Source organism: Pygocentrus nattereri, chromosome 26, assembly GCF_015220715.1.
Source record: "Pygocentrus nattereri isolate fPygNat1 chromosome 26, fPygNat1.pri, whole genome shotgun sequence".
NCBI lineage: Eukaryota > Metazoa > Chordata > Actinopteri > Characiformes > Serrasalmidae > Pygocentrus > Pygocentrus nattereri.
In genome coordinates this window covers 28,289,529-28,302,938 of record NC_051236.1, presented here as the reverse complement: position 1 = coordinate 28,302,938, position 13,410 = coordinate 28,289,529, and the positions used below count along the sequence as shown (strand labels likewise).

The following is a 13,410-nucleotide window of genomic DNA, read 5'->3' as shown; positions in this document are numbered from 1 at the left end:
TGGGCGTGTTTAGAAAGCGTGAAGAACAGATTCAGTGGTTGACGGAGTTTTCTGTGAAGTAAGGGGTGTAGCTTAAACACTAGCACCTAAAATTCCAACGGGGCTGTTATATGTTTTAACAGCGCAGTGCGATATAAAGCCAGCGATAACTATACCACTTCAACATTTACATTTCTGATACCCAGTAACTCCTACAGTCAAAAGATGGAAGCACACAGTCGACTGTTACAGTCTCCATGGAAACACATACCCTGACAACATCCCACAGTTGATGATAACTTTATATTTATTTAAATTATGACTTTGTGGTGTTCTCACAATAGGTTCAATAAAACGTGAAGTGAAACACCACATACACACTAGTGAATACAGACACACTAGGGGGCAGTGAGCACACTTGCCCGGAGCGGTGGGCAGCCCTATCCACGGCGCCCGGGGAGCAGTTGGGGGTTAGGTGTCTTGCTCAAGGACGCCTCAGTCACGGACTGTCAGTCCTGGGGATCGAACCGGGATCGAACCTTCCGGTTACAGGGCCAGCTCCCTAACCTCCAGCCCACGACTGCCACTAATACTAAAAATGATTTCAGTATTAGTGCTTTATTTTAAAAATAGCAGTACCACAATACATGATTAATTCGTTTATGATTTGGTTTAAAAGCACCAAATCGATTCGATATGATCTCATACACTAAACAGAGTTTCATTTTGGTCATTTCTAATGAAACTGTGGCGGCATCTTCTCTGTTGCTCATGGCGTGAGGAGGACACCATTTAAAAGCTGAGCTGCTGCAGCCCTCAGGTCAGCTGTTGTGTTTTGCAGTATAGTCTGTTGGCAGGTCTTTTTCCAAATAAAGAGCTTTGTTTGGTAAAATATCATTTCATTCCCTCCACTGAAATCAGAGGAAAATAACTTGGCTGGATGTTTGTATGTGAAACGGCTATTTAAACACATTTATTTTGCATTCAGTCACTACTAATTTGATTTTAAGCATCCAAAATCAATCGTTTTTGACCAATTGACCAATGCAAACAATTCAGATTTACTTTTTGTGCCATTCATGCATCCAAAGGAATTCTAAAGGATATATCTGCGATGGACTGGTGACCTGTCCAGGGTGTATTCCACCCAATGACCGCTGGGATAGGCTCCAGCACCCCCCCACGACCCTGACGGAGAAGCGGCTTAGAAGATGGATGGATGGATGGATGGATGGATGTCAAGAACGAATGAATCGTGACGCCGCTACATGATACTTTCAAAAACCGTGATCGTTTTTTGTGCGAAATTACAGAAAACACTCATATCATTTACATCTAATCTAAAGAAACCCTGTATTATGACAGATTACTAGGAATAATCTCAGAGGGGTAGATCTTCAGGAACATAGCTACGGCCCCTCAGACACCTACAAACCAACGCACCGGCGTTCTAAAAGCAATAAAGCTAAAAAAAATCTTAAAACAAACTGATATCCACTTAAAAATCAAACAGCTGAGACTGATTTGGCCTTAGAGAGAATGCAGCATGTCAGCAGTGAATGACTGGGTATTGCAGACACTAAGGCTTGTGAGTCATGACTACTCTGGCAAGACAAAGCTACACGTCTTCCACCTCCTAATGAACTACAAGTTACATGCAGCAATCTAAAACCTGTGGTACAGCGTCAATAAATTCAGGCCTGCAAAGGGAAATATTTCAGCCAGCAGCACTCGTGGCGTCACAATCAATCACATGCCAGAGAAGCTTCTAGATTCATCCATCACCACATTCCTCCCTCAAAAAGCTCCATTTCATCCAGTTTAATTAACTCCCATCTTAATGATGAGATTCATATCTCTGGACCCATAACGCAGAGTCTGAAAAGAATGTAGCCAATGCTGGTCCTGAAAGGTACACTTTGGGTAGCATGTAATTTCTCTATCAAAAAGTAAATAAATAAACTAAAAAGTGCTTATTATTCAAATGAAAAGAGGACTGTGTGCATCATCCTGAATTAAACAAGTGAACTAATATGGCCAATCTTCCATTTTGTGTGTACTTTTCACATCAGCATGTAAAAAGCTTTCAATAAAAAAAAATAAAAAGGAAATTATTCCCCCCCCCATTAGAATTAGGCCTACCCAAGCTTATCTACCAACAAATGCAGTAAGAAATGATAAATGTGGAATCAACAAAACAGTGGATTCCAGTAGATGAATATGTTCTTTGAAGCAATTAGCAAACCACAATAACCTAATCACAATACAGGACGTTACAATGGTGATTTCTTTTCAACCCAAAACGAGTTTTGGAAAGAGCAGTTTAATGCAAGCTTGCAAGTTCCTCCTCAGTGAACCCCACTAATGTAAAAAAGGAAGTGCAAAGAATTGTTGCACACTTAAGGGGAAATTACAGCCCATATTCACCACAATCAAAAGAATTGTTGCCTACTTAAGGGGAAATTACAGCCTCTATTCAGAACAATCAGAAGAAGCCGCACCACTTCCAGCCCATGTCAGAGTCAAATGCTGCTACTGTACGAAAGCCTGGTCCCTCATCTCCTGCAATTAGCTGTAAGAAGAAAGCGCCAACTCGCCTGTTCTTTTCCTCCAAGAAATCAGTGGTTCCCAAGGAGGTTTTCCACTTTAAGTACTCCATGAGCATTCTAACTGGACTGGTCCCGTCTGCAATTTGCTCAGGTGTCAGAAAACACCGCTACAACCACGTCCAGAAATGTCTGCGCACACCTGCGCAAACCATCCATAGTCTCAAGGGTCATTCGATGACACACGCAATTACCAGGACGTGAAGACTCGGACAATTCAGTATGAAAATAAACAGGTGCAGTGTACTCTTTCTGTTGATTTCTGCCTCTGCTTTCTATTCCAGTCCCACAGCAAAACGGGAAGAACTTCGAAATAACACATTTAAGACGAGCACCTGAACCGCAGGTCAAGACTCACAGGTCAACAAATACAAGGCAGCCATAACGCGCGTGTCTTTAAAAACCAATCATCACGTTTTCACATGTGTTCTACACATCAGGTGAATTCCAGCTAAATTCCGCACAGAATGTAAAATGTTTGCGAGCGTATTCAATGTGAGACTTTGTTTAAATAAGAAAGCGATGAGGAAACAACAACAAGGTCGATGTGAGAGAGGATCAGGAAAAGGTCACAGGCAGATAACTAGTCAGTGTAATAAGTGCTGTTACTTCACAACACTTTCAAAATTCCTGCACAATTTAGTTACTGACGTGTAAAATGTCATTAAGACTGTTTTGATGTGGAATAGTGCATTATAGAGAAACTTGCCCATTCAAACTTCTTCACAGTGGTGCTGATGGGAACCAGGAGTTGCAACGTCTTCATCGGCATTTTGTTCACTATTCAAAGTGACCACAGAACCTACAGGGCCTGTTTTTATATGTAAGCGTTAAAAAAAAGTGGTACATCTGAAAACTACACAGCCCGGCTGGTGACATCCCCACAAATATAAACACCGCATGGCCACTAATTAGTAAGGTGTGGGAACGAGATCCAAATGACTTGGTAAGGCGTGAGAATAAGATAATTAAGCCTTGATCACAGCTAAATTCCCATGCTTTACTAAGTCGTGGCCATGCATTTGCATCTTGTTCCCACACCTTACTAAGTCGTGTCCATGCAATATTTTTATTCATACGGGATGTGACCAGCAGGGCAGTTTTCTCTGGAGACTATCTCGCCTTATAATGCCTGCATGCACCTCTCTTCTACGAATGGATTTTAAAAAATGTTTCTAGACCTTTACCCTCATCATATATCGATCATAAGACAACGTCTCAGACGCCAGGCAGCATATTTGTCGTTATTTCATGTGAAAACTTTCTGTGAGGGAGCTTTTAAACTCTTGACACACAACAGATGTCCGGTTCCTATCACCACCACTGTGAATGATTCTGACTTGGTAAAGTTTCTCTAGGACAGGGCATTTTACATCAAACCACTCTGCATGACTTTGTTTACATCTTAACCACTTAGTTATACACACATTTAGATAAATCACTGGATTTCTCCTTTAAGGACATGAGCTGCTTTGTGATCATCACTGTAAGACCACGCATGCCTGAGCTATTACACAATGCCCACTACATGAGGATAAAAGCACGGCTCCCTAGCTTTGCATGCACGAGCCTCGGCCACAACCAAAAAGCAAGGCAGCTGAGCAGAGATACCCCCAGCCAACCTCGTCCGTCGACCCAGCGTTAACTGACTCTCTCTCTCTCTCTCTGCCTTCTCCATCATTTAATCAGTGCAAGCGGCTAAAGCAGCGAGCCAGACCCTCGGCAGTGAGCACTAGCTGGTTATCAGATCAGACGAATCTCGTGTTCAAAGCTGGTTAGCGTTAGATGACGAACAGCAGCTGAGACCATGATGTTCTGCAGCCTCCCAGCGAAAGAAGGCTTAGACAGCTAGCTGGGTAAAAGACGAGGGGAGAGCTGAGCGGAGCGGAGAGGAGAGGAGAGGAGCGGAGAGGAGAGGAGCGGAGCGGAGGAGTGCGGGCTCCAGGTTCTCAGCGCGCAGCAGCAGCTAAACTAGTGCACATAACTTACACCCTTAATCTGTCCGCACAGGTCGCAACTGCTGGAAAACAGTGTCTGGTGGTTTTATTCATGTGCCCAAATCAACGTGCATGCAGAAGGAAGGAAAGACCCCAAATCTCACCCAGCTTTTCCCGAGACTCCTCCAGTTTCCGTATCTGGTTCTCGATTAACAGCACGGCCACTCCGAAAGCAAGCACAGCCAGGAGCTGAAACTTGGGCGGCATCATGATCCGTAGGAGCCCCATGAAAATGACCGGACAGTTTATGTGCATGTCATGCCGAGTACCAGCCAGTCAGTCAGTCCGTCAGTCCGTCCGTCAGTCAGTCAGTCAGTCAGTCCGTCAGTCACGGGGAGTGTGTGTGCTGCTGGTTACAGTTCTGGCAGTGTCTTGGTTTGAACAAGAGGAAACACAGACGCCAAAAAGCGAACTACAGGTCTGCATCGCCCTTCAGCCGCTTATCGTCCATCTGTGCTCATTTTAGCTGGAGCATTCAAGCCTCGTGCTTCACGCGTCTCTGTGCTGCTGATATTGACCCAATACAGGCGTTATTATTTTCAGTTCCCACCTGTTTTCACATAAACTCCGCCCGCCGAGCGTTATGATTCGCTGTTGAGCGAATAATGGGCGGGGCAAGAGCAATTAGCCAAGCACAGCACAGGACACGGGCTGACACTGGCCAATCAGAGTGCAGGAAGGTATGAAAGCAGGTGGGGGGAACGATATCCCCGCCTACTATGCCCGTGCGTCACGCAGGACCCGTTTTATTGGGTTTGTGATGCATTAGGTGGAGAGGGTAGCGCCACCTATCGCAGCGGAGTGCAAAATATAAAGCTACTGAAACCTTTTTCCCCTCACTCAGTTCCATGTAGCCATACTTTTGTTTTAGACCAGATGGATCCAAAAACAAAAGAACAGAGCCTAAGAAACGCAAGCTCCTGCTGATGCTGGCCAAGATTAGGGTTGCCACCTGCCCCGTTTTTTTTCCGGGATTGTCCTTCTTTTTAACAGTCACGGAAAATGTATTCTTTCTCCAGGGATATTAACGTCCCGGTTTTCAGTAGGCTACATCATTTTTTTACCATTTCTGTTGCATCCCGTTTCTTCTGCTTCTTCCCACGTTTATTTGACAGTGGCGAGTACTTTTTTCATCAGGCAGCATGTCACGTCACTTGCCTGTCCAAGGGGCACCACAGGGGCTCAAGAACAGAAGTAAAGCACTCCCTAATGGTAACGCTGTTCAGCAGCAGGGGTGTCCAGTCTTATTCACAAAGGGCCGGTGTGTGGGTGCAGGTTTTCGACAAGAAGAGCGCAGCTGATTTCACTCGTTTAGTGAGGCACTCTCAGTCATTAACTGGTCAGTTGAGCTCCTGCTTTGTAGCAATGAAAACCTGCAGCCACACCGGCTCTTTGCGGATAAGATTAGACACCCCAGTTCTAGGGGAACAACCGTTGAGATGGGTGGTGAGACGGAGGACGAAGATGAGACTGGGTCTACTGGGGCTGAGAGGCCAGTTAAAAAGAAAATGAAACGTTAAACCCATTTCAATAATAACTGGATGAAAAAATAAAATTACACTGCATGGCTGAAGCCAACCCTGCGCGATCCACATTCTGCTGCCTGCTCCTTATGCCAAGTTTTACATCATTAAAGTAACAACACTTTTACTTGAGGATGCTATTGGGCTTTTATGCAAGCCTCTTTCTGCCCACCACAATCTACATCACCAGCCATGAAACTGCCCAGCTTAAATTTCACTCCTTGGACCTGTGGGCTTCCAGTCAGCGTCACTGAAACGACCAAACACACTGCAGGATGAGCAGACTGGGCTGTTTATGGCTCAGAATATTTGTTACTCATGCTCCAAATTATCAGCTTGATGTTATTGCAGCTGTAGGAAACATACTCAACATTTAAGGTGCAAGAAAATTCTCCCTACTGATTACTACTGATAACTGACTGGATGAGGTGGAAATCAGGCATATTCAGAATTCCGCTGTAGTCTACCAGCCTAAGCACTGCCACCCCAAATCCAACCAAAATCCACCCAATTGGAGGTGGGGGGAACCTGCCCAGTGCTTCTGAGACATCATGAACATACATGAGGCACTGTTAGAAAGCCCTATACATATCATCTCCCATACACTCCATAGTAACCATCTCATTTTGGACTCTCTTTTGTCTGCCAAACCTGGAAGCCAGTTTTCCTCGCTAGACATTCTCTGGTATCAACGGTTAGGAAGCAAGGTGGCTGATCAATTATCTTAGGCTTAAGTACCTGCATATGAGGACAAAAAAACATTTATATTGCAACGATTTGTTAGCTAAAATATCACGATCCTGGCAGCCCAATAATACATTTGACGAGATATAAATTACTACTATGGCACAATCCTGTTCATAAACAGTGCTGTCTTCTAAATGAAGCCAAAGTATAAGGACAAAATCTGCATTTCGAAAATATGAAATCCTTCTGTCAAATAAATCGCATCCTATCTTCTGAAATCACTTTGTATGAAAGAAAGTCATTCCCTGTGGTTTGTCCCTGGTGTGCAGTGTCCCTTGACTCCCTTAAGAGGTGCTAACACACGGTGCATTGAGGGATGAGAGAGATAAGACTCCAACTGTGCATGAAATTGCACCAGATCAAATCAGCTGCATTTTGCTGCTGCTTAAAATAGCCCCGTTCACCTTCTATCACCAGACAGGTGCACAACAGCAGCAGCATGGACAAGTGGGCCTCACCTGCACCCCCTCATACGAATGCAAAACCACACGTCAATGCACCCCAGCAAGCAGGGCCTCATTTGTATATTTTGACTGTGTATTTTGGGTTATGGGGATAATGAGCATTAAAAAAAGGTTTAAAATAGATCTGCCTAGCAAACATTTGGCAATTATACAGACAGATTATATTAAACATGTATAATTATAGAGGAATCAAGGAAGCTATTCATCATGAGGGGTCAGTGTTATACTGCATTTCAGATCATCTGTTGAAAAATTAATGAATTGACTGATGTGGACTTTACATCCTTGGTCCTGAGTTGTTTGAGTGCATTCAGTATCATCTAAGCACTAACATCCTTTGTGATTAAGGTCATTTGAGCAGACAACAAAGAGGGCTATTATGATGTATTTATTCCCAAAGACTTCCCCACAAGCTTTCACTGTTTATCGACTGTCTGAAAGGGTCTTTGAACAGCTTGCATGCAACTTTACTCCAAACACATACACATGCACGCTAGGGCTGCACAACACATCTTTATTATTAGGAATATTTATTTATATTGCATTTTTCTTTTCAGTTACAAATAGAAAAAAAGTGAAACTTTGGAAAGACACAGTTAAAGCGAAAGGAAACACAATTACAAATATTTCTTTTTTTGTTACTGTAATATCAGACCTTGCTATACAGAAGGCTACAATATTCAAACAAGCCCTCTAACCAATCACTAAATTGGTTTCCTTCTGCGCTCTGAGCATCCTGGTGAATCACAGACGTTCTCTGGGCATTTGGCTGAACTGAGGCGTAAACAAACGTAAATAACTTTAGTCGAAAGCAGAGTTGGTCATTGCTTAGGTGATGTTTGATCACATCAAGGACCCTGTAATGCACTTTTTAATAGAAGAGGGCTGTCGTAATTGCTCAATTAAAGTCAACTAATCAGAGAGCTATTCACTTGCCTCATGGGATGTCACTGTATGACCACACTGTCACTTTAATGACCAGGAGAATTAAAATATATTCTTTATATAATATTTTTTACTGATTAGTGTGAAAACAGCCATGAGGAAACAGAACTTTAAAGTTTTACTGTATTCCTACGTACGTTTAATGACATGACCATTGACAATTGCTCATTTACTTCAGTGTTTGAGCGGTAACCACTAACTTTAACGTTTACTTTGCAAAAGCCATAAATACAAATCACTAATCACCGACGTTCACTGGCTTATCTGCCTAATGTTAGGAAACTAAGCTGACACACCAGTTTTTCACATACTGTCCCTCCCGTTCACCTCTTCTTTAAATCTGTATTGCTCGCCGTCTAGTGCTGAAGCAGCAGCAACAGTAGCTACGGTTCAGGTTTTCACTAAGCACAGGGGTGGACTGTGTATATAGAGTATACATTTATATCTGTGAACATTACATGTCATGTTTTCAGACAATGCTCTTATCCACCAAGGTATTAAAAATGGTGCAGGAGCGTAGCGCGAGGACGTGTGTTTTAATGGTATAACAGGGTTTGTGTCCGAACAGGGAAAGGTGTCCTGGTTCCTGCGAGTTGGAAGGTGTGTATACTGTGATGGTTAAGACTTTAAATCAGTAACTAATGGGACGCATATATGATCAAGAGGATTTTTTAACAAATCACTGTGTTTTCATTACTCGTCTTCACTTTCCTTTTAATTTTCAACGACTGCTTCAATTGAGGCACAGCAGGACATCGAAACGGCTGCTGCAACAAAAATAGACCCATGACTGAAACATAAATTAGAAGCCAAGTCGCTTTTGTGTGCGTCCCACACCAGCAGGATCTCATGAATGCATGAATATTTGGAGTTGAAAATGGGTTCATGTGTTTATGAACTGTTTGCTGTTACAAACTGCACACATAAAGTAAAAGTGTATATGAAGTAAAAGGTTTTGTTTAACTCGGTCTAGGCTAAACAGCTCAGCAGACAGCTAACAAACAGGCTTACAGACTATTCAACAACAATATTCAAAATCTCAAAATACTCAAAAATGCCTTTACCAAAGGAAAACTGTAAAACTGCGGCACACAAAGCAAAGAATACACCACATGAATGTCTGCTACAGATCTGTGTTTAAGTAGAGCTGGTCTAAGTAGTATTAAACCCACCATGAGGAGTAAATGTGCACCACTTTTAGCTTGACACAGAACACTGAAATTCCCATACAAGTGCTAGTGAAAATTAGGATTATGCAATTAGACAATGGCACTCAGCCTACTAATATAGATATTTGGCTTTAAACACTCTATATACTAATTTAAAAAGCTTAATGTTTCAAGTGACACTTAAAATTGGCTTGTGCACAACAGTAAATTGTTTTTATAGTCTTTTTAAGTCTTTTGCAAGTGCTTAAGTCACTTTAAATGCAACTTAAAGGCTCTGCTCATGATGTTATTGTTCCATTAAATGGGATGGCATGAAAATAGATTAGCTTATAATATAAATAACTTCATTTTCAAAAGAATCTACATCATCAAAGCCCTAATGTAGTTTAAATTATACTGTAATTGAAAGTAACACAATTGCAATATGGAATTTTATCCCTTTTGTGCAGCCTTAGCACACACATCCACAGATAAGAGACTCTATAATTACTGGACATCCTCCCTGTGACACATGTCCACCAGTTCCTTAAGTGAACACCTCTTCATTGCGGGAGATGTTCAGAGTCTGGGTGTGATGCCTTTGTATCCATAAAGAACATCAAAGCACACAATCTGATGGACTATTTCCTTTGTCTTCTCAATAGTGACTCACTAAATCCGCCTTGTCTCAGAGGACCAAATTATTTTTGAGGACTGGAAGGCATATGCAGTTCAGATTTTTCATTTTATGACTCATTTGAATAAGCGAAAATTCCCCAAGCTAATGAGATACTGGAATGACACATCTCTGAAATGACTACCTGTCTAACAACGTACAAAGGCTGCAGAGACAGCCCCCCACTCTCAAACCTGCCTCTAATGTGCGCTGTCAGACCCATTAGAAGAGAGCTGTTTCTGTCAGCGTTCTCATCTGTTCTCTGTAACTGGGATGGAATGGATTGCAAGTTATCGTCTCTGTTCTTTCTCGCTTCCCCTTAGAGCCTTTCTAAAAAGGTTTTCCCCGTCCTGTGTTTCGCGCCGTCTTTCCCTTTCCCTCAAGTGGTGAGGGGTAAAGGGGGCCGAACTGATTGAATTCAGTCTGTTTGCTTCGATAGTTTTATACCGCAGAAAGATTTTTCAAAGTAACAAAGCCTTTCTTCTCAAGGCCTTTGATGTATAATGTTTCTGATGAATTGTTAAGAGAAGCAGTTTCTTTTTCTTGATCACTAGCAGAGTCACTGAAATGGAGCAGCACCTTTGAGTTACCCTGTAAAGTAGTATGAGAGTACATTTGCTAAATACTGTCTGAAGGCATTTTCTCGTACGCACTAGTTAATTTATATTGCACTTCATTTTCCACATTTATTGTGTTGTCATAATATATTGGGATTATATTCAATTTTACCATTTGTACTATTATTTTACATTATATAGGTCTATTGTGAACTACAGTGGGTTGTAGGCTGTAGGTCACTAGAGATCCAGCATAAAATGTATGAGCCAACATACTTGACCAATACAGACTGATTCTGATGAAGAGTGGTCAAATTCATTCCTTTATCCACAACGCCGGCACTCCATCATGATTCTATGTGAACAACACAGCTGTGTGAGTTATGGAGAAAGGGGAATTCAAACATTTTGAAATTTCCATATCGGTCAATTGATGAGATGTACACATTTTGATGTGAAATGGTTAGTTGTAGAGAAACCTACTTACTGGCCTCGATTTCTTTACAGTGGTGGGGATAGGAACCAGGAGTTGTGATGTCTACAACACAAAAACAGCCATTTTTGGATTGTACTGTTTAAACCACGGGTGGAACTGCACTTGTCTTCTAAAATGTTATATATAATATTAATAATGGTGAAATAATGCTCTATGGTACCTCTCCGCCATAAATGATTTTTAAAAAATATGCTGTAAACCAGCAACCGAGGATCAGAACGCCAAGGCCCACGCCTTCGGACACTGTCCGATCCACAATGCACCGAACCCCTACTACTGCCCCTCCCATCAGTGGTGGGTCTCAGGCGGGAAAGGGTGGAGAGCCCTCTCTGGGTCGGGGATAGGCTCTTGCCTCAAGTGGAGGAGTTTAAGTATCTCGGGGTCCTGTTCACGAGTGATGGTAGAAGGGAGCGGGAGATTGACAGGCGGATTGGTGCTGGGTCAGCAGTGATGCGGGCTCTTTACCGGTCTGTTGTGGTAAAGAAAGAGCTGAGCCGTAAGGCAAGACTCTGAAATGAGTTTCCTCCGCAGGGTGTCTGGACTCTCCCTTAGAGATAGGGTGAGAAGTTCGGTCATCCGGGAGGGACTCGGAGTAGAGCCGCTGCTTCTCCACATCGAGAGGAGCCAGTTGAGGTGGTTCGGGCATCTGGTTAGGATGCCTCCTGGACGCCTCCCTCAGGAGGTGTCACAGGCAAGTCCACCGGGGAGGAGACCCCGGGGAAGACCCAGGACACGCTGGCGTGACTATATTGCCCAACTGGCCTGGGAACGCCTCGGAATCCCCCCAGGGAGCTAGTGGAAGTGGCTGGGGAAAGGGAGGTCTGGGCCTCATTGCTTAGGATGCTGCCCCCCGCGACCCGAACCCCGGAGAAGAGGAAGATGATGGATGGATGGATAGATGGATGCTGTAAACCAGATCCACAGCAGATCCTTTACCATTTTAATGTAATTTCCTGCAAGGTCATTTTAAACACTTCAGACTTCTGGTTCCTATCACCACCACTGTGAACAATAGTGACTTTGTAAGTTTCTCTGGGACCACACATTTCACAGCAAACCACTCTGAATGACACTCTTCACATCTTAACGATTTAATTATACAGAAGACTTGAAAATTCTGTGTAATTCCCCTTCAAACATGAATATGGAACATGAATGACAGGTCATGCCAACATGTGTATGATTTGGTCATTACTAATTAGAGGCCTGTTTATTTGACCCAGTATTCTTCATATATAATTTATGATTCATAGTGACAAGTCTTGCAGTAAATCTATTAAATTAACTTAGGATTTAACTCATTCTGGATGGGGGAATGTTTTTCTCACACTCAAAACTTACGCAGCAGTTTGATCTATTCAACTGCTGTGAAGACACATGTATTGAAGCTATATAACTACATAGCAATCCATTAATTATGCACAGGTCATTGAAAAATAATGCTTTGCCCTAAATGCTCAACTATTCCTGGTCAGAGAACAGATAACAGCTGTTAAAGAGCAATTTTTCTACATTTCTGCATAATTAAATCATTAGAATATAAAGTCACTCATAGTAATTTGGCATAAAATGTTCCATTTTAGAGAAAGTTGTAAGAAATGAGGAAGAAATGTCTACGACTGTGGCGATCCAGACGTTTAATTCCTCTAAAAACTACATAACAGAAAGTTACTACATCAAGTAATACAAGTACGCTGCCGAATGACTAAGATGTTGTTTCACAGCCAGATATATTACAACAAGACTGAGATAAGTGAGCTGAACTGTACTCAGGGTGGTGAGGGGCAGAATAGCACACAAAGAGAACTTATTTCAGATTTATCACTGCACCATTATCAGCATTACTCATAAAACTCAGAAGACACTTAGAGGTTCGTAGGTTGTTGTGGGCAACAGATAAGTGCAGTGGCAGACACGCCCACCCTGGGGTCCTGTCAAATAGCGGAGAGGTACATGCAAGATGTTCTAAAGCAAAATACAACCCAAAGAAAACTAATATACAAACTTTTCACCATGATCAACATTAGTTATTACTAGTTATAAATTCATAAGATGTAGAAGCTCCCTAGTCATTTTGTGTAGTAAACACAATGGATGTAGTTGCTTTACAGACAAAACTCAGGTTACTATTACCCCCATCTCACGTTTGTGTCTTCTAACGTAACATTAATGTCAAAAAATTCTCTTCTCAATGGTAGTTTTCAATGTAGCACTCCTGACTGTCCAGTGTAGGGCATAATGATTATGCCACATTTCAGACACAGTGTATATT

At 42.4% G+C, this 13,410-nt stretch overlaps 1 protein-coding gene across 1 annotated transcript in view; it reads right to left on the bottom strand.

Annotated features, from left to right (window-relative positions):
- Positions 1–5,097, bottom strand: part of hs2st1b (heparan sulfate 2-O-sulfotransferase 1b) — an 84,074-nt gene extending 78,977 nt beyond the window's left edge. The window contains exon 1 of the mRNA XM_017697942.2: positions 4,687–5,097. Coding sequence (XP_017553431.1) covers positions 4,687–4,837 — 151 coding nt within the window. The 5' untranslated portion in view covers positions 4,838–5,097. The remainder of the gene's footprint in view (positions 1–4,686) is intronic.
- Between the last annotated feature and the right edge of the window lie 8,313 nt (positions 5,098–13,410).